The following is a 22,513-nucleotide window of genomic DNA, read 5'->3' on the forward strand; positions in this document are numbered from 1 at the left end:
ATATCTCATGCATATTCATTGGGGAAATCCTGAAAACTCGACCAGGCGAGGGCCAAGGTTGTACACCCCTCATGCCATATATTGTGTTCCCTGGGTTTCAGGATGCAGTTGACAATAAGGAATTTGTCTTTCAATTTCTTTTTCTCAGTTAAACTACATTTGTTCATTACTATTAAACACAGAAACTTAATCAGAATACAAAATCAAGAGTGGCAGATACTTCAACAGCCTGTACCCACCGGATCAAAATGCAAGTAAAAGTTTTAATTCATCAAGCGCCAGCCCTTGCCCTATTAGAGTCCTGGTGTCCTTTTCTCTTCTGCGCATGAGCGCACACGCCTCGTAGTCGTGCCTTTCGCCTTTAAGAATGGATTTGCTGAAGCGTACAGGGGGTGGAGCTTACGTGGGATGCATGTCAGTGTCTGGATTGGTGTGTGCCGACCGACAGCAAAGCTGCACGAGCACGCGCGGAGGGGGTCTGAAACGGCTGAGGCCAAGGGTGGCTGGCGATTGGTCGCCGGCCTTCAGGGAGCGTCACGTGGGTCGGCGGCTGCGGGCGCGCAGGACGCTGGAGGCCAACATGGCGGCGGAGCTGGTGGAAGCGAAGGTAAGTGAGGCGGGGGCCGGGCTGCCGGCTAAGCAGTCCTCGGTTTCGGGAGGTTACCATAAGGGCCTTTCCTCTTTCCACTGGCGGCCTTCTCCGGGCTGGCTCTGCTTCATAGCTGACAGTGGACTGCGCTTCCCGGGACAGTCTCTGGCCCAGCTTGCTGCATTCAGGGCGGCCCTGGCCGATTCCTTTCCCCAGGGACACGAGATCTGCTTCATATTTACCCGGCCCCTTCTGCTTCAGAGTCCCCATTAGTGCTTCCTTTGCTTGTTGAGCTAGTATCAATATTACGGCTGCCTAATTAGGAATAGGAGCTTTGAACAGAAGGGTCTGCCTGAAGCGAGGTTGTACGTATTTCAATCTATAACCGTTCACTTTTGGCAAGTTGTAATACAATGAGGGCTTGTTGATGGGTATTACATTTATTTGTGCTGTTATGGTTTAGTTTCTATTGTTTTTATAGTAAAGGGGGGAAATCCATTCTCTCAAACACATATTATAGCATTGGCTAGGTTATTAGAGGGTTGGTGGCAACTTGTGGTTCCCTCTGATTTGAAATTCTTTTCCAGTTCTCAGAATGTATCTTCTTTAAGGACCAGCTGTACTAATAATTTGCCTCGTGGGCACGGAATGATCATTACTTTGTCACCTAAGGGCAAGTGAAAAAAATTATTGAAGATCTTAGTTCAGGTTACAGTTCTTTTTGTCAGTGAAGTACTCTTAATGGAAATCTGGGGTTCCTATTCTGTGGACTGCCTTAATGCTTACACTTATCTTCACGTGAATAAACCTTACCCCTAACTAAAGACCCGTGAAAGCAGCCTTTAATAATTGGGCATGTGTACATTCTGAAATATGGATATTTGTTCCTAGACTTTTTTTTTTACTGTGCAAAACCTGTGGAGGTTAGTCATTACAGATACTTGCCAGTGGTGGGAAAGGTAATGAAGAAGCTGCTGAAGGAAAGTATAGTCAGTTTTCTACAATTCAATGAGTTACAAAATTGAAGGCAACATGGCTTTACCAAAGGTAAAAGAACTGGATGTAGCCCACTTAGATTTCAGCAAAGCCTTTGATACTGTTCCTCATAGGAGGCTCATAAACTGAGCAGATTGAGGATGGGACCCAAGGTGGTTAACTGGTTTAGAAATTGGTTGAATGGTAGGTGGTAAAGGATGGTGGTAAATGGAATTTCACCAAAAGGAAGAAAGGTGAGTAGTGGAGTACTTCAGGTAGCTGTACTGGGGCCTATTCAGCATAAATATATTGAACAGAATGGTTGGAAGAAAAGTCTGCCTTTCTGTGGATGACATGAAGATTGACAACAGAGTGCATACCACAAAGGGAATTAAATGCATGAGGAGTGACCTGCAAAAATTATAAGCTTAGGCTAATGCTTGGCAGTTAAGCTTTAACGTGAAGAAATGTTAGGGTTATGCATTTGGGGTGCTTAAATCCAAAGGAGCTGTATGTAGTAGGAGGTGAGAGGCTGAAGTGCATGGACCAGGAAAGAGACCTTGGAGTTAGTGTCTGAGGATTGTAAGGTGGTGGCTGCATTGAGATGGGTGGAGGTTTTTTTGTTTTGTTTTTAATTAGCCAAATACAAACACTGAATACAAATAATGCACATTGAGCTTTAAAGTAACAATAAAAGAAGCAAAGCAATGTGAAATCAGAGATCAAGTGTTTATTTCAGTAGGATTTAGCACAGTAGAGCCCCAGATTTCTCATGTTTATTTAAAAAATGTTTATATTGCACAATCCAAAAGTTCTCAGCGGTTTACAAGATATACATACATAAAATCAAAATGCAATTCTTCACACCAGCATTACTGACCTAACTAAAATAAAATAACAACATAAATTTTTTAAAACTTCAATCAAATTTAAATCACTATTTGGCCAAATACAAATAATGTATTTGGTGCCAAATTGAATATGAATATTCAGTACAGCTCTAGTGATGATGTCTCTGTACGAGTCATTGGTGAGATTGAGTTTGTGCAGTGTTGGAGGATGTATCTTGAAAGAATGTAAAAAGACTCAAAGCCATTCAGAGGAAAGCGACCAAAATGCTATGGCGTCTGTGCAGATGACAACATATAGGAGGACTTAAGTATGTGTACCCAGAGGAGAGGGTAGAATACAGACATTTAAAGCCTTGAAAGAGTAAGGAACAAAACAACCTTTTCCAAAAATGGAGAGGCTATAAAACTAGAGGACGTAAAATAAAGTTGCAAGGAGAAACACTTTATATTTCAACTTTTTTATTGTGAAAAATCAAAGCAATACAATATAAACTTCAAGCATAGTGTGTATACAATTTGTCTCTCCTATTGCTCTGTTTAAATACAACATTTACAATTGACAGCCTTAAGATATGATCCCCTTTCTCTGCTCCCCCTCCCACCCTCTTACCCCTCCCCCTTCCCTCTTCCCCCTCATCATTTATCTCCATTCCCCCCCCCCCCCAATTATCCCATGTTGTACACCATACACTGTAGTTGTTATCCATTATTCTATGATAAGGTATTAACAATGAGACTTCGTCCTTTCTGAGTCATTTTATCTAAGTAGCATCCCCATATTTTAAGAAATCGGATTTTCCTTTTGCAGTGCCCTTTAGCCTCTTTTGCCTCCCATACCAGTAATTGATGTACCCGGTTGCGCCAATGCCAAAAAGTCGGTGGATTGACCGTAGTCCAATATTGTATAATACATTTCTTCGCTACAAGACATAATTTTCTATATAATATTGTTTTGTCAGCGTTCAGTCTCGATTGTGGCTCTTTCAGATCTAGCATTAACTGCAGTGGATTCATTTCTACTCCACTGCACAGTATACAAGATAGGTAGTTAGCTATTTGTCTCCAGTAGCGCTGTATTAATACACATCCCCAAAGCGCATGATATATAGTATTATCATATCTATTACATTTCAAACAAAGAGTTGTCTCAATACCCCTCAATACCCCCAGACTTATATAATTGAACTTGTGTAAAATAAGCTCTATGAAGCACCCTATATGCACATTCCCTGTAATCTGCACCCCCTATTATGCGTGGGATATCTTTTATCTGTGCAATAATATCCCAGGATTCCAAATCCCGCCCCACATCCTTTTCCCATTTCTGTCGAAGCTGGGTCAGCTCCTTCCCAGGAGCCAAGCCCCATAGCTTCTGATGTATGTGAGATATAGATGGAGCATTTTCGGAGATCTCATCAAAAAAATTCTGTATTTTATTGCCTAATTTGGCCCTCAGTGCTTCTTTATTTAATGTTTGTATGTAATGTTTAAGTTGGCAGTGCGCGTATCTGTCACCCCATCCTCGCTCCCCCTGTGCCAACATCTGCGACAGCGGTTTTATATTTCCGTTCTCTCCCAAAACATCTGCTAAGCAGCTCACTCCTAGTTGTTCCCATCTATCAAAAATTTCATTCTCCAGCCCTGGCACAAATGCCGGATTGCCCTTGATACTTAGGAATTCAGTTGTTTTCGGGTCCCCTCCTAGTAATGTCCCTAAGAATCTCCATGCTTCTCTTATGGGCATAAGCAGAACATTGTGTCTAAATCTATGTGGAATCTCATTTTTCTGTAAATGTACTAATGTTATATAATGATATGGGCTAAAAAGCGCCTCTTCCATCTCAAGAGGTGTGTGTACAGGGGATTGAGCTAACCAATCTCTCACCTGGCGCAGGAGGCATGCCATATTGTAATATTTAATATTGGGAATTCCCAAGCCCCCTTGTCTCCATCCTCCCAGCATATATTTCTGCTGCATCTTAGCTTGTTTCCTGGCCCAGCAAAACCTGAACACTAGACGATACAATTGTTTTATATCTTTCTGCAGCAACGCTATGGGCAGGGTCTGTAGTGTATAGAGCCATCTCGGCAGTATCACCATTTTAATGAGACAAATCCTCCCCGTCAAAGACAACGTCAGGGTGCCCCATGAGTCCAGTTGTTGTGACGTCTGCTCTAATAGCTTTGTAACATTTAGATTATATATCTCCATCGGTCTAGATGGCAGCAAAATACCCAGATATGTAAAATATTTATTTGCCCGTTTCAAGGGGAGTCCTCCCGGCCACAGGTTTTGGGTGTCTAAATTTATCGCGAGAGCTTCCGACTTATCTATGTTTAATTTGAAGCCCGAGTAGTCTCCATATTCTCGGAATATCTCTATGAGATTCTTCAGCGTCTCCTGCGGCTTCGTTATTATCATTAATAGATCATCAGCGAACGCTGCTAGTTTGAATTCCTGGTTTCTGATTTGCACTCCAGGAATCGCTGTACAACCGTGTATGTCTCTGATTAGAGGGTCTAATTGAAGCGCAAAGAGCAGTGGCGACAGAGGGAACCCCTGCCTTGTTCCCCTACTAATCTGGATTTCCCCTGATACATTACTGTTTACCAGCACTTGTGCTCTGGGTGAACAATATAATGCTTTGATCGCCTGCACAAAACTGCCGTGAAATCCATATTTCTCTAGCACCGAGTATAGAAAGGGCCACTCCACTCTATCAAACGCTTTTTCTGCATCGAAGCTAATCATTAAAGCTTGCTTGTTGGAGTGACCCAATCTTTCCAAGGCTGTCAGAATGCTCCTCAAGTTTTTGGTGATTGATAGAAGAAACACTTTAAAAGCAATATCAGGAAATCCTTTTTCACAGAGAGGGTGGTGAATACCTGGAATGCTGTTCCGTGGGAAGTGGTGGGGGTCAAAAACTGACAATATAAAAAGGGCTGGGATAAGCAGAGTTTGGAACATGTCTGATAACACTAAAACTAACTTTCACGCTACAAAGGAGAAAGGCAAAGAAGGTGTAGACTGCAACAGGCATCAGTTACAATCCTAAAGATGGATGCGGGGTGGGGGTAAACCTGCACAGTGTTGCAGGTTCAACATTAGCTAACTTTTTGGGCAGATCAGATGGGCCATGCTGGCCTTTCTCTCTTGTCATTTACTGTGTTAATCTTATTAGCAACAGTGTATATTAAAGGTGCCTTGAAAGGATGGCTTCATTGTAAGGGTTCAGCTCATTGCTACATATCTTTTGGTCTGGAAAAAATAAAGTAAATCTGTGAGTGATTTACTGTAAAAACAGAAGACTATTCTTGCCACTAAGAATATCTCACTCAGAAGCCGTAACCTAGTGATAGTTAATGCCATGTTGGGAGGGGCCAAAGGCAGTGCCAGTGCACTACTGTACAAATAGGGTACGCATATCTGTGGAGATGGATTTTACTTTTAATATAGAAACTAAACTTAAAAAAAAAACTTCTGCTTAAACTGATGGTGTACCCAAACAATAATAAAGGTCCTTGCCGTTTAGAGTACATGCTTTCTTATATTGTTACAATGTGACACTTGATGCTGCGTCTCATGAATGGAGGAGCTAAGTTATCTGGTGCACCAGATAGTGGTTATCTGATGTGGGTTGTGAAAGGATATTGGTCACTTGATTTTGAGAGTAGATATGTTGGCTTCATGTTAATATCATTTCAGGTTTTTTCTTTTTAAAACTTATTTGTGTTTATATGGAGCTTTAAGGTATCAGTTCATTTACGTGTGCAAACTAACTTTTTTCCCCACAGGACCTTCACATTTTTAAAAATTATTTCCCTCATTTCCATATTTCCAGTAACCCTTTAGTACTTAATTTCTTTTCTAACAATCCTTGTCTCAAAATTTCACTCACGTATATTTGTTTGGAATCAATTGACAACTAGATGCTTTTCTGTATCTGAAGTTTTTGTTCAGGATTTGCTTGCTTGCTAATTTCATCACAAAAAAGTCCCCATACTCTATATGATTAAACATGGTGTATTAAAACAGGTTCTCATCAATTATGTAAAACAATGAAAAATAGTTGTTGGTCTTTTCCCCTTTTCATCTAATAATCATGTGCTTCAGTGAAAGGATGAGAGTTCACAATTGCTTTCTACCATCCAGGTGCCTTTTTTGGAGGTTGCACTGAAGTAGAGCAGTAAGATTTCTCTGACAGGTTTAGTTAGCTTAAAACGTGCCATACCAGGCAAACTGTACTACAGTACCGATTCAGCCTACTTGTGGACCCAAATTTAATTTAAAACATTTACCCTGTTGTCTCTAATAATCGCCTACCCCCAGTAATCGCCCACCCTCCATTCCTCAGGACCCCAAAACCTTGGAAATTTTGTTTTTAAAACTAAATTCCCCCAATAATCCCCCCCCCCCCCCCCCACGGCATTGCTCTCCATTTCCCCTCCCCCCGAGATGACCAGATCTCTTTTCTTACCTCATCTTGAGGTTATGATGCATGGTCGGTTCAGGGCTTTGAGCATCTGGTATATGCTTGGGGCCTTGAGCACGCACAGATGCTGAATGCCGTGCACCAACACAGCACCATAACCTCAAGCTGAGGTAAGAAGAGAGATCCGGTTATCACGGTGGGGGGGGAGGGGGGGAGGACAGCAATGGCAGTTACTGCAGGAGGCAGGGTGGAGAGAAATGATGTCTCCATTAATAGCCCATCCTAGACCTCAGACAACTCAGTGTTTAAATATGGTATATTCTACTCTACATTATAATTTTAACCAGATTATATCAATAATTGGCAAAATAAAGTGATTTAGTATAATTCAAAATATAAAATCAGGTGATATATATTTCCATACAGCTTCTTCTCTATTAGCTTTACATAATCAAAAAAATATATAATTCAGTGTTGATACTATATTGCTCCTCCATGTTTATAACTGCAAAATATCCTTAAAAGATCCTGCATATCAAATATTTCAACCATTCCCTCATAAACCTCCCATAGGAGTAACTATATTGTAATCTGCTCTCCTATTTGTCATTAAAGTACTTCTGAAATATCAACATTTTTAATATATATTGGAAGGCCATATAATTAGAAGTTTCCTTAAAATCAATGGTGGAGCATTCCACATCTCTGGACCTTTACCAGTTATTGTTATGTTGCAAGTAGTAGATAACCAATAAAAATATCTTGCTGGCCAAACCACTTGTAGTTTATAACAGGACTAGCCGTTAAGCCCGTAACAATGGGCTAGTTTTTTGTTTTCCTATGCCCCCCCCCCCCCCGGGTCCACCAACCCTGCTCTCTCCCCTGCCCCCCCCCCCAGCGTGTTTCCCTTAGTTCCGCCCCCTCCTTCCCTCCCTGCTCCTCCTCCTCCGATTTGCACGCCCATGTCCAAGCCCTCCTCCCTATTGGGCTGTACTGCTGGTGGAGGCGGGGCTTGGACTTCTACACTCTTGGCGTTCTGAGTGACTACTGCGCATTTGCAGGTGAGTTGGTCACTTGCCGTTTATATGTTTGATTACAGTTGTTTAGTTGGAACATAAACAGAGACAGAGCTTCTAAAATAATCTGGGTTTAGGCTATGCAGTATTTTAAAGAAAATGTAAGTAATATAAATGTAATTCTAGCTTTTAAAGGCTGCCAATGTAACTATCAAATAAAGGGGGTCTTTTACAAAGCTGTGCTACCGATTTTCAGTGTGGCAAATGAGAGGAAGCCCATTCAATTGCTGCGTGGGAATCGCTAGCGCGGCTTTGTAAAAAAACGTCCAAAGTGTTACATGTTTACTGCACTACTTGTTCTTTTCAGCTGTTTATCAGAGAGGCCAAACTGTACAATATTACAATAATCCAATATTGAGTACCGTAGCCTGGATTACCAGTTATAAATATCTAGTCTCTAAATAATATTAGGTACAACCTAACTTTCATCTTGTAAAAAGCTTTCTTGTGATTTATTAATATGCAGTTCTATTGTAAAGCCTGAGTCAATTATTACTTCCAGTAATTTTGCTTTATCGGGACTTCAATGCTTGCTAGTGTTATTGAAGCTTATGGCTTTTCCATAGTACCAATACCTACCCAAACTATTTTTTCAGTGATCAAATGTTTAGCTTTAAGCATTTTTCATAGATTGAATGTAGTACATTTGGCCTTCCGTTTTTGTACATTTTTTGCATCTGGACTCTGAACTTTGGTACAAAAATAAGTACCTGAATATATGTAAACCGCTTTGAATGTAGTTGCTAAAACCTCAGAAAGGCAGTATATCAAGTCCCTTTCCCTTTCTTACCGTGTCTCGGCACTTCATTTTTCCTAGCTGATCCAATTTTAGCGTGTGATTCAGCTTCATATTAGATTTTATTTTTATTTTCTTCAGAACATGGTGATGAGCTTCAGGGTCTCGGATCTCCAGATGTTGTTAGGCTTTGTTGGACGCAGCAAGAGTGGACTTAAACATGAACTGGTCACCAGGGCGCTGCAGCTAGTCCAGTTTGACTGTAGTCCTGAGGTCTTCAAGAAGATTAAAGAACTGTATGAGACACGTTATGCCAAGAAGAGCACGGAGCCACTGCAGCAGCAGCCATCACACAGATCTTCAGATACACTAGCCATACACCCTTCCTATGACCATGGGAGTTCTCTTCCTAAGACTTCTCTTACTGCACCGAATATTGACTATCCAGTGCTGTATGATAAATATCTGAACGGACTGAGTAGAGTTCCCTCAAAAATATCAAAGCCTGAAGTTCGACTGGTGAAGTTGCCGTTCTTTGATGTTGTGGATGAATTATTGAAGCCAACCGAGCTGGGTGAGTTGCTGTATCTTACTGTCTTTTACCTGATTAATAAGGCCTGCATTTCTAGGTAGTTGACAGAAAAAGCAGCAGATCAAACAGAGGGCCTTTTTATTTCTCCAAGGGTTATTCACTGTAGAACAGATGAGCCTGTAAAAAGTGACATTTTCTCTTGGAGAACCTCAAGGTGAAACAGTTGACACTCCTGTCTTTCTCCTTCACCTCTGCCCATCATTGCTAGTGTGACTTGGAGCCAAACAGGAAGACAGATGAGTAAAATTAGTCTGTGCTAAGCAAAACATCATAAAAATGAACATATAGCCCCCTAAGCCAAAAATGGCTGAATCTAGTCCAGGAATAAGTGTATTTGAGATGAGAATTACAAGGGATTGTGTGATTTGAAAAGTCAACTTTCTATATTCTGCACCACTTCAAACATTAGAAGTTAAGATGCATCCCCCTATGTACCCTTGCACATTCAATTTGTATAGGAAGAAAGGGATATTCAACCTCAAGACATATAGGCCTAGTGCCCCAAAGGAGTAAATGTAGTTATGGTCCCCTTGAATTAACTGAACCTTCAAAATAGAAACATGTCGGGTGTTTGTGTGTGACTATATTGAAATACTAGTTATTAATCCCACTAAAGTACCTATGCCAGATACGTTGTTCTCTACTTTGTGCCCAAAATCATGGGGCTGACGATGGGTTTCTAAGCAGTTAGATTAGAAACGTACAGGTGTGTAGCTGGCAGCTCAGGGTTCAATCCTAGAATAGATTATTCTTGGTGCAGTTCTTGAATGAGTTATCTTTTTTTTTTGTTGTTGTTGTTTTGTGGCAGTGCATGTATTTTAGAGAAAATATAGATGGAATGTAATATTTTTCTAAATTCTATAATAACTAACCAACAGTATTCTTTACTGATCTGCAAGTAGAACTGTTAATTGCCCACTGTAGCTTTCTGTTCATTGGGCAGGTATTTACTTGCCAGTCTAGGCCAAAGATAAATCTGTAAAAAGCCTCCATATACATTCAGGAAGCTGCATTGGGACTCCTTTGTTTAGTGCAGGCAGGGTTTTATTTCAGCTTCTTTATGTTGCAGTTTTGGTAAAATGGTTTCTTCGGACCATTGTGTTCTATGAGACAGGTCTCCTTTTTTATATATCCCAAGGGCCAAACAAATTAAGTGTGGTTTAGGGGACACATTTTACAAGTGCTGGGATATGGTGGCTTGATTGTTACTGGGTTTGCTAACTATAATGCCATATAAAATGAATGGAGCAAAGGCTCATGGTATGAGATCCTAGCAATGGTTCTAATTGAAAACCCATAAAGAGCAGATGGAAACTGCTGGACAAAAAGGTCATTGTGGGCTCCCTGTTTACTTATACATAAAGGATCTGATTTCCTAAGGCATTTCTCCCATTCAAAAACTTGTGTGATCTGAGTATGTAGGGGGAGAGTTAAAATCTTGTACGGAATTGGTGTTCTTTCTGTGAAGACAAATGGTCATTTACATATAAAAGGTTTACAATATGAAGTGGAATGTTATTAGAAGCCGCAGTCCTTCGTATCTAATAGTATATGTGGGATGCCCTACTCCAGTTTAGGGTCATAAGTTTTTATTTTGATTACAGATGTATGTTTTTCAAAAGAATACATGATCAGGGATGAACATCTGAAGCAATGAAACATCCTGTATTTTGGGCCTTTGCATCTCTTCCTGTCTGATGTACGTGACACTTTTGAAGTTTGAGACAGTAACACTGTTTCTGAAATTTTGCAATATTTTCTGTTTAACATTGAAATTGTTTCTCAAAGTTACTTGCATATTTGCAGTCTGTTCAAACCAGTTTGAGTTTGTCTTTCTTTAAAACAGTGGTCTTCACTCATTTTTAAGTCTGGGCCAACTTTGGATTCTAATGAGCTGAAGAAGACACCAAATATCTTCTCATGCATGGCTGCAATACTGCTGACTAGCGTGAGCGTGTGTCACTAACATTCATACCCAACAGCACACCTTCAAACTTGTTATTGGGGGGAGGGTTTCTTCATAGAAATGTATGCATTATCTTTGTCTATTCAGAAATGCTTCCCCTTTCTGTCCTGAGCTTGGGTAGAGAGTAACAGAAGGGGGGAGGGGGAAAGATAGTGGGAGTTGCTATTGATCCCTGCATTGAAGGAAACTGCTTTAAAATATATTCTGTATGTTGCATGATAGACCTCGTCACAGTTTTGTGCTTAGACAAATGGCAGCAGTCTTCATTGGATTGCTTCAGATTGAGGACATCCTCTGTTAATTCTGTCTGAACTCCCAAACCTGACGCTGATTTTTTTTTTGTGTTCTTTCTGTATGATTATGCTTATTTAAAAACTTGCTTTATCGCCAATCTTGGCTAAAGCCAAATCAAAGCGATGTACACAGTTAAAAATACAGAGAACATAAAATTGAACAATAAATAATAAATAAAAGGAAAGACTTTTATTGGCAAAAAATGTGGTAAAGGCGGTTCCATATCATCAAGCTGATCAATCCATAGACTGGTGGGTTGTGTCCATCTACCAGCAGGTGGAGATAGAGAGCAAACTTTTGCCTCCCTATATGTGGTCATGTGCTGCCGGAAACTCCTCAGTATGTTCTCTATCTCAGCAGGTGGTGGTCACACACAGCAGCAGCTCTGGCTAGGCCTCCAAGCCTAATCCTTAGGTTTTGTTGAGGCCTGGGGTTGAGGGCTCTTTTGAGCAAGTGCAAACCTGGTGGTGCCAGGTCCCTCCTTTTCTCCCCCCTCCCGCTGGCTCCGTTTAAAAAAAAAAAAAAAAAAAAAATTTTAAACGTCTTTAAAGGCGTTTAATTCGACGTTTCTTTAAACGTTCATTGCAGCTACTCACTGGGACACCAGTTCGTTACAGCTCGGAGCGGCAAGCAGGTAATTTTACCTTTTTATAGCGGGCAGGGGGTTCCCCGATTCTTCTCCTCGTGGCATATGGCGTCGGAGGGCGAGGGCGCAAAGGGTCGCTCCCCGGATCGCTGGAGCGCTTCTAGAGGGGATGCGGGGGTTTTACAACCTGATTCGCCCTTGATGGGTGACAGTTTAGTGACCGATGAATGTCCCGGTCGTTCCTCCGGCGTAGCGGTTTTTTTCCCGCCATAAACGCCCATCCCCCGCTCCTCGCCTCCGCCATCTTGGCCGGCCACGCGGCTCGGACGGCTTCTTCGTGGGCCGCCCTTGAGGTTGGAGACATTAATGCCATGAACGCCCTTAATTTGGGCGACGGCACAAGCGGCTAAAGTTAAGCGCCGTTCTTCCCGCGCGGCTCCTTCGCGGAGTTTCGCGCCGGACGCCATTTTGGATGCGCAGCATGTCTCTCCCCCGCTATTGCGAGCGCCGGTTGAGAGTGCGTCTAGGGCTGTTGCCCAGGCTGCGGAAGTGCACAGTCTGGGGGGTTTCTCCCCCGAGTTTGTTTTGCTGCTGCATCAGGCTTTCCTCATGCAAAACGCTGCCCCTGCTCCCTCTTCTGATAAAGAGGTTGAGGTCCCCAGAGGTAAACGCCCTCGGGTTGATTTCCAGGCCTTGGAGGACTTTGTCTCCTCCGATGTAGATGAGGGCAGCGTGTCTGAGGTCTCCCAACGGTCCTTTGCGGATTCCTTGGAGGAGATAGATCCCCGCTCGGATGGAGCGGATGACCCCTCTGCAGCGCGGCTTTTTAGCCCAGAGGATTTGCCCAACCTGTTTTTACAGGCCATGGACACTTTGAAGATTTCCTCTCCGGAGGACGTCTCTCCCTCAGCCCCTGTTGGCTCTGCCATTATGCTGGGGACGAAGCGCCCGCCTAGATCCTTCCACGTGCATGATGCCATGCACACCTTAATTGCGGCTCAATGGGATGTCCCGGAAACGAGCCTTAAAGTGGCTAGGGCTATGTCCCGCCTCTATCCTTTGGCTGTGAGTGAACGTGAGGCCTATCTGTGGCCTACCGTGGATTCTTTAATCACTGCGGTGACTAAGAAAACGGCGTTGCCGGTGGAAGGTGGCACGGCCCTAAAGGACGCCCAAGACAGAAGATTGGAGGCGGCCTTAAGGTCGTCCTTTGAGGCAGCTGCTTTAAGTTTGCAGGCCTCAGTTTGCGGCTCCTATGTGGCCAGGGCGTGCCGGACTATGGTGCAGCGGGCTTCCCCCTCGGATCTTTCCTTGAGGGCTGATTGGCCGGCCCTGGAATCGGGCTTAGCCTATTTGGCAGACTTGCTGTATGATGTCTTGAGAGCCTCAGCTAAAGGCATGGCTCAGACAGTCTCTGCGCGGCGGTGGCTTTGGCTGAAACATTGGTCTGCTGACCACGCCTCTAAATCCCGCCTGGCTAGATTGCCTTTTAAAGGCAAGCTGCTCTTTGGGGTCGAGCTGGACAAAATCGTGACCGATCTCGGCACGTCTAAGGGCAAGAAATTACCAGAGGTCAGGGCTCGGGCTAGTACTCGTCCCGGTACCTCCAGAGGACGGTTGCTGGAAGCCCGTCGGTACCGCCCGGGCAAGTCGGGTTCCTCTGCCCCCTCTTCCTTCAAGAGGAATTTCTCCCCCAAGCAGCATTCCTTTCGCAGAGACCGCCGTCCCGGAGGTGCTCCCTCCGGTCCTCCCCCAGGGTCTCGTACCCAATGACGGGGCCTTGGTCCACGCCCCAGTGCAGATTGGAGGACGGCTGTCCTCGTTTCTGGGCGAGTGGACCACTATAACTTCAGACGCGTGGGTGCTGGAAGTCATCAGAGACGGCTACAAGCTAGAGTTCTGCCAACCCTTAAGAGACGGGTTTGTACTCTCTCCCTGCAAGTCTCCGGTCAAGCTGTGGCAGTGCAGCAGACCTTGGACAACCTGATCCGCCTGGGTGCGGTCGTTCCGGTGCCAAAAAATCAGATTGGCAAGGGACGTTACTCCATTTACTTTGTGGTTCCAAAGAAAGGAGATTCTGTCCGGCCTATCCTCGACCTCAAAGGGGTCAATCGGGCCTGGAAAGTGAGGCACTTTCGCATGGAGACTCTCCGCTCTGTTATAGCGGCAGTGAAGGCAGGAGAGTTCTTGGCTTCCTTGGACATCAAGGAAGCGTACCTGCATATTCCCATCTGGCCTCCTCTCCAACGCTTTCTGCGTTTTACAGTCCTGAGACGACACTTCCAGTTCAGAGCCCTCCCTTTCGGGTTGGCTACTGCTCCGCGGACCTTTTCCAAAGTAATGGGGGTCATAGCGGCCTTCCTGCTAAAGGAAGGAGTACAAGTCCATCCTTATCTGGACGACTGGTTGATCCGAGCCCCCTCTTATGCAGAGTGCGGCAGAGCTATGGACCGGGTAGTTGCTCTTGTGAGCTCCCTGGGATGGATCATCAACTGGAAGAAGAGCCAGCTGCGCCCGACTCAGTCCCTGGAGTATCTGGGAGTTCGATTCGACACCCAAGTGGGCAGAGTGTTCCTGCCAGACAATCGGATTGTCAAGCTTCAGGCTCAGGTGGACTAGTTCCTAGTAGCCTCTCCTATTCGGGCTTGGGACTACGTGCAGCTGTTGGGCTCTATGACGGCCACGATGGAAGTAGTGCCCTGGGCCAGGGCTCATATGAGACCACTACAGCTATCTCTGCTGCTGCGCTGGACTCCGATGCGGAGGATTATGCTGTGCGCCTTCCCGTGGACCCAGCAGTGCGCAAGGCGCTGAGCTGGTGGACGCAGACAGACAAGTTGTCTGCAGGATTGCCTCTGGTGACCCCGGAGTGGATTGTTGTCACGACAGACGCCTCTTTGATGGGCTGGGGAGCCCACTGCTTGGGAAGGACAGCGCAGGGGCTCTAGTCTCCTGCAGAGGCAAGTGGTCTATCAACCTCCTGGAACTCAGAGCCATTCGGTTGGTGTTATTGGAGTTCATCCCGGTACTGGTGTTGTAGCCTGTACGGGTCCTGTCGGACAATGCCACGGCTGTGGCCTATATCAACCGCCAGGGAGGTACCAAGAGCGCCCCTCTAGCCAAGGAGGCTATGAGTCTTTGCCAGTGGGCGGAAGCGAACCTGGAGCAGCTTTCAGCGGCCCACATTGCCGGAGTCATGAATGTCAAGGCGGACTTTCTCAGTCGCCATACCTTGGAGCCCGGAGAGTGGCAACTATCTGCTCAGGCGTTCTTGGACATCACGAAGCGCTGGGGCCAGCCGAGCCTAGATCTGATGGCGTCATCGGCCAATTGCCAAGTGCCGCGCTTTTTCAGCAGAGGACGGGACCCTCGATCCCTGGGAGTAGATGCTCTTCTCCAACAGTGGCCGACACAAGAGCTCCTCTATGTGTTCCCGCCCTGGCCCATGTTGGGCAGGGTGCTAGACCGGGTGGCAAAGCATCCCGGCAGGGTAATCCTGGTGGGTCCGGATTGGCCCAGACGTCCCTGGTATGTGGACTTGATCAGGCTCTCAGTCGACGATCCTCTGCGGCTGTCAGTGGAGCAGGGCCTGTTACATCAGGGTCCCGTGGTGATGGAGGATCCCTCTCCCTTTGGTCTTACGGCCTGGCTATTGAGCGGCAGCGTCTGAGGAAGAAGGGCTTCTCAGACAAGGTCATCGCCACTATGCTGAGAGCGAGGAAGCGCTCTACTTCTACTGCTTACGCCAGGGTTTGGCGTATCTTTGCAGCATGGTGTGAAGCAGGCTCACTTTCTCCCTTCACTGCTCCAATTTCTTCAGTGTTGGCGTTCCTGCAAGAAGGTCTGGAGAAAGGCCTGTCGCTCAGTTCCCTTAAAGTCCAGGTAGCGGCTCTGGCTTGCTTCAGGGGCCGCCTGAAGGGTGCTTCCCTGGCTTCGCAGCCAGATGTGGTGCGCTTTCTCAAGGGAGTTAATCACCTGCGCCCTCCTCTGCACTCAGTGGTGCCTGCGTGGAATCTCAACCTGGTGCTAAGAGCATTGCAGAAGCCGCCTTTTGAACCCTTGTCGAGGGCATCTCTGAAAGACCTGACGTTGAAAGCAGTCTTTTTGGTGGCTATCACTTCAGCCAGAAGAGTTTCCGAGCTCCAGGCGCTCTCATGTCGAGAGCCTTTTCTGCAGTTCACTGAGGCAGGAGTGACTATTCGCACAGTGCCTTCCTTCCTGCCCAAGATTTTTTCTCGCTTCCATGTGAATCAGCAGCTCTGTCTCCCTTCCTTTCGTAGGGAGGACTACCCAGAGGAGTACTCTGCTCTTAAATATCTGGATGTGAGACGAGTCATCTTCAGATACTTGGAAGTGACCAATGATTTCCGGAAATCGGATCATCTGTTTGTCCTGTTTGCAGGTCCTCGTAAGGGTCTGCAGGCTGCTAAGCCTACAGTGGCAAGATGGGTCAAGGAAGCCATTGCAGCGGCTTATGTGGCCGCGGGGAAGGTGCCGCCTATCCAGCTGAAGGCTCACTCCACGAGAGCTCAGGCGGCCTCGATGGCAGAGGCCGGATCCGTCTCCTTGGAAGAGATATGCAAGGCGGCAACTTGGGCTTCGGCTCATACATTCTCCAAGCATTACCGTTTGACTGTGGCTGCACGGGCGGAGGCCCGGTTTGGAGCTTCAGTGTTGAGGTCAGGGATTTCAATGTCCCGCCCTGGGTGAGTACTGCTTCGGTACATCCCACCAGTCTATGGATTGATCAGCTTGATGATATGGAAGGTAAAATTATGTATAATCATACCTGATAATTTTCTTTCCATTAATCATAGCTGATCAATCCATAGCCCCTCCCAGATATCTGTTCTGTTTTTATTCTGGTTGCATTTCAGGTTCAAGTTTAGTCTTCAGTTATTTCAGAAAGACTTCGTGTTCAAGTTCTTTCACTTGGATTCTTCAAGAGTTGAGACGAGTTTGTGTTACAGTGAGCTGCTGCATTCCTCTCCCCTCCGTTTTACGGGGCTGGATTGAGACATAAATTCTGCCGGCACTCCCTCCCGCTTCGTGCGGCTGTAGGGCAGCTTTGTACCCCTCCCGCTTCGGCGGTGTTAGGGTCAGTCAGCTCCTCCCGCGGTTGCGGTTGCAGGATAAGCCAGATCCCCCCGCATCGGCGGGTGTGGTGTCCCTCCCCCGCTCCGCGGGGATGAGCTGGACGGATTCCCCTCCCCCACTTGTGTGGGGATGAGCTGGGTTAATTCCCCTCCCCCGTTTCGGCGGTGGTGAGCTGGGCAGAGTGTCCCTTCGTGGGTGTAATTCTCTAAGTGCTGAGTCCTGCGGATGGAGCTTTGATATCGACATACTGAGGAGTTTCCGGCAGCACATGACCACATATAGGGAGGCAAAAGTTTGCTCTCTATCTCCACCTGCTGGTAGATGGACACAACCCACCAGTCTATGGATTGATCAGCTATGATTAATGGAAAGAAAATTATCAGGTATGATTATACATAATTTTACCTTAGCTTAGCAGAGTTTAAAAAAGGTTTGGATGGCTTCCTAAGGGAAAAGTCCATAGACCATTATTAAATTGGGGAAAATATTTCTAGGATAAACAGCATAAAATGTTTTGTACTTTTTTGGGGATCTTGCCAGGTATTTGTGACCTGGATTGGCCACTGGGCTTGATGTACCTTTTGGTCTGTCCCAGTATGGCAATACTTATGTACTCAATCACCCAAGGGGATAGAGTGCGTTCTCATACCATGGCCGGAAACACCATTTAACCAACTAGTCTCAACAGTGCTATTATTGCCCTCTGTCCACTACTCCAGCATCCCCAAAGGCCAGAGGAAAAAAAAATGGGTCTTTGTTAACCCTTAATTGTTTGTATGATGACGCTGATCTAATGGAGAGGTTGTTCCATAAATCAAGTGACAAAAATAAATAAGTTGATTCCCACTCAGGGCTTGATGCACAGAGCTTACTGAGCTTTAAACATTTGCTTTAGACCGGTTGTAGCCGCTCTAAAGCAAACCTTATTCAGTGAGTAATTCACAAAGGGATTTTCTGTGGCTCTAATCTATGCTGTTAGGAGCTACCAAAATCTCTCTGCAAATGCGTTGTAAGGAGCTCATTAGTATTAAAATGAGCATTCCAAGCAATGTCCACACGAGTGCCTTTATGGGAAGCAGCCTGCTGACCTGACCCAACCCCGCCCCCACCAGACCTAAAAACATCCCTGGTGGACCCTGACCCCCCCCCCCCCCCCCAAGCCTCCTTCATGGAAAAAATCCCCAGAGGTTCAGTGAACCCTGACCCTCCTGACCCCCCCCCAAAGCAAAAATCCTTATATGGTGTTTAGCCCCTCCCAATGCTTCCCAGAATGCACTGGGCAGAGGCTGGGTGCTGCCATTTTGAGAAGGCGGGCCAGGAGGGAGGAGGTGTTAGAAATAAGGGAGTAACTTGGTCCCTGAACTTTGCTGTACAAAGAAATCTGGCAGGTATTAAAAGCTGTCTTAACAGAAATGAGTTTTCAGATTCTGTCTTGTGTTGAATACATTTTAAAGACGAATACATTAAGAATGCCATAACTCCTTTCCTGTTAACCACTAAGCATACATAGTGCTGAACATGTAAGAGTCCCTGTTTTTTGAAGCGTAATTTGTCTAATTTTTAGTAGTAATTTGTTTGCGCCTGTATTCCTTATGCAGTCTGGTATGGTTGAAATGTGGTTCAAAGGAATAGCGCACCAAAGAATGGGATTACTGGATGAGATTCTCTCTGTGATCTGTGGAGACCATGGTGATGGAGCATAGTAATACCTTGGGTCAACAAAAGCAGTGTCACAAAATGCCTAGCCACCTGCCTGGGGTTATCCTGCGTCCAGTTAGAGGGTCTATCCTCAGCACAGCTGAAGTCCACCTGCACCTGCCACTTGCAGTCTACACTAGCACCTTTCTCCCACCGACTGGGTCACAGCTGCCTCTGGGCGAGTCTCCCGTTCGCCAATTATCCCCAGTGATTTCTAGGTTACTGGAGCCACACTCCCAGTGGTTCCTCAGTTCCCAGAAAGCACTGAGACTCAACACACAAACCACCAGAATTCTTTATCAGTCCAGACAAACAGGGCCAACAAACATAGTAACATAGTAAATGACGGCAGATAGACCTGTACGGTCCATCCAGTCTGCCCAACAAGCTAAACTCATTTTACATGGTATATAATTATATTTATTCTCTTAAATCATATCGAACAGTGGAACAAAATAGTGCAATTGGCAAACCATAACAGGTAACTAAAATATGGATCAATTATAACACTTGCATACTTCCTAGAAAGTATCAGGAGAGATCAGGGCATATACCTGTTGACAGAGCTTCAGCAAAGAGATCTCTCTCCTCCTGGGCTGAAACTGAAGCAAGAGCCAGCATCTGCTGGGTAATTTCAAAACTCCATGCCAATCAGAGCCCAGAACAGTCAAGTTTCAAATAAAACTGGTTACATCACTACAGGCACTTCCTATTTGTGCCAAATAAAAGAAAACGTCGGTCCTCTGTAACAGCTTTAAGCATAAACTTTCACCATCTGCTGGCCAAACAGAAGTACACTTCAGACATGTTTTAACACAGGAAAATATCCAATACTTTTCACAGGCTTAAAACAGTGTTTCTTGACAGGCAGGTGTTAAAAAGTAAGGATGTGAGTCTGAACACTGACCGCACGGCCTATCTTTCACCACAGTGTGTATACTAGTGCTGTCTATTTTCAAATATTTTTAGGACAGTCATACTCAATGTACAATCTTTGCCATTCCTGTAGATGGATCTGATCATGACTCATGAGACTTCTAACTCGTCCTACAGTATGTGAGAAGGAAAGACTAATCTTTTCTAGTGCCTGCTTTTCTTCCCTCCCAAGCTCGGCAACATTCAGTGGGAAACTAGAATTAATAATTGTTGAAGAAACTGCCATGAAAAAATATTGGATCAAAAAACAGCTGATGTTCAAAGTGTGATTAGTCAGATGCTTGCAAATAATTTTAAGTACCAGTTTCTCTTCTTGTGCTTGCCAATTCAAGATAACATTTTCTTTTGCCTTCAAGCCCTATGATCTTTGCAGAATCTTAAGAGTTGACCATTGGATCAGTGACCTCTGATCTTTTATATATATATATTTTTGTCCTAAAGTAGGTAGTATTGTATACATCACACTTTTATGACAGTTATTTTCCACATGGAAAACCCTTTAGGAAGAAAGTTAAGGCATATATTTTTAATAAAACACATAGGTTAATAAAATATTTACTTTTGCCTTACATCCCAAGGATCAGTCTAGACAAATGGGCGCTGGACTGGGACTAAAGGGGAAAAAATCAGGTAATTAACTAATTTTTCCCTAGTTGGCATGTCTTAAGAGTAAAATATTTCAAAGATGCAAAAGCTGCAGCTGAGTAGACTTCTGGACATTACCATTTGGCTTTAGGATTGTGCTGGAAGTAGATGAAAGAGATGATGTGGTGATAAAAAGTGACATGGAGGCGTATTTTCTAAGCACTTAGCCTTCCAAAGTTCCATAGGTTTCTATGGAACTTTGGAAGGCTAAGTGCTTTGAAAATATGCCTCATGGTGTCTTGGATGAGGGAACCTGATGTTTAAATGGCTTCATGTCTGCTTTGGAGAGAGGAATCATTTATCTTACCACCAGTTTTCAGAGAAGTCTTCAATACAGTACCAAGCATGCCCCCAAATGAACTTAAAGGCATTGTACCAGAGACATTACATAATCTGTACACTGACATCTTTTCCCTTAATATGATATTGATTTGTACCTGTCTTTTTCAGGGCACAGCCCGTATAAGTCTGCCCTGCCTCCCACCAGAAGCTTAGCCGGTGGTGGGGGGCAGGGCTGGTGGTTGGGAGGTGGGGATAGTGCTGGGCAGACTTATACGGTCTGTGCCAGAGCCGGTGGCGGGGCGGGTGGTTGGGAGGTGGGGATAGTGCTGGGCAGACTTATACGGTCTGTGCCCTGAAAAAGACAGGTACAAATAAGGTAAGCTATATACAAAAAATGACACGTGAGTTTATCTTGTTGGGCAGACTGAGTGGACCGTGCAGGTCTTTTTCTGCCGTCATCTACTATGTTACTATGTTATTGAGGTCTGTTTTCCTTTGGGTGGCCTTCACAGCAGGATAAGTCAGCCACACACTGATGTCATCTGGCAGTGCTAAAGACTATCAGATGATGATAGCATTGATAATGTGTGGCTGACTTATCCTGCTGTGAACAGAGAACCTCCTTACAAGTAAGCAATTTTACTTTATACATATAGAATTTGTGTGTGTTGCTCCCCCATTCCTCCTTGACATGAGTAAGAATACAAGTACTGTTTTCACAGCGCGTGTACTTTGCTTGACCTCATTGTGTCTGTCTCCCACAGAGAGAAGTTAAGTGCAATGGCTTCATTTTGAAATCACCTTGCATGCTTTTGGGTGTGTATACTTTGTACCTCTTTCAAATAAGTGCAGGATACAGGGGTAGCAGGTCTGCAGGGACAGAGGACCTGCAGCCTCCCTAGATGGTTATTGCACAACATATTCCCACAAATTATAATTCAACATCAATGTGACAAATAGTTAACTCTTTTTCAAAAATATCTTATGTATTTTTGTGTATTTATAGGAAGGAAAAGAACTCGAGTCCCAGTATATTTAAAATGAAAACTTATTAAAGGCTATCACAGAGACTATGTGGTGCGCCCAGCAGTTCAGATGTGTTTCTGTATTGCTTTGGGGACTGCACCTCATCACTCTGAAAATACGGTAGATTGCAGTGAATTCCTTGGCCAGCTATATTACCAGGAAGCTATAGACTGTATGGACAAATGTTTAGCAAAAACTAGTGGCAAAATGTCTGGGAAAACACAGAAGAAAGAGGATGCGAGAGAGTGAAGACAAGACTCCATGCGGCCTGTGTCACCAGAATTCACAGAGACTCAGCTGATACAACTTGCCAATTGTCATGACCACAGGATGGTGAGCACTTGTCTGCCACAGCTCTGGCTGCGGTTCAAGCCCTTTGGACTGGCACAAGGCAGGAAGTGAGGCAAGACCAGAACAAGGGCAGACAGGACTAGGCAGGACAAGGCTAGGCACTGAACAGCTAGACAGGGAAGATGGACAAAACGGGAACCGGATCCAGATGAGGCAAGGCAACAGGGCTAAAACTGAACCCAGACAGGAACAAGGCTAGAACTGGTTTCAGACTATTCAAAGCAATGCAGGGCAAGAACTGGATCCGGACACACAACCAGGAGCAACACAAGATGGGGCAAGGAAAACAAGGCAGCAGGGCTAGAACTGGAACCCAGACAGGACAAGGCAAGACGAGGATCTAGGCTAAAACTGGATCTAGACAGGCACAACAAGGGCAA

The 22,513-nt window shown here is 45.0% G+C and overlaps 1 protein-coding gene across 2 annotated transcripts in view; it reads left to right on the forward strand.

Moving 5' to 3' along the window:
• Positions 1–484: 484 nt before the first annotated feature.
• PIAS4 (protein inhibitor of activated STAT 4) overlaps positions 485–22,513 on the forward strand; it is a 120,265-nt gene continuing 98,236 nt past the window's right edge. For both annotated transcript variants that reach the window (XM_030218076.1, XM_030218077.1), the window contains exons 1-2: positions 485–607; positions 8,802–9,234. In XM_030218076.1, the coding sequence (XP_030073936.1) occupies positions 581–607; positions 8,802–9,234 (460 nt within the window). In that variant the 5' untranslated portion in view covers positions 485–580. The remainder of the gene's footprint in view (positions 608–8,801; positions 9,235–22,513) is intronic.

Source organism: Microcaecilia unicolor, chromosome 11 (assembly GCF_901765095.1).
Source record: "Microcaecilia unicolor chromosome 11, aMicUni1.1, whole genome shotgun sequence".
NCBI lineage: Eukaryota > Metazoa > Chordata > Amphibia > Gymnophiona > Siphonopidae > Microcaecilia > Microcaecilia unicolor.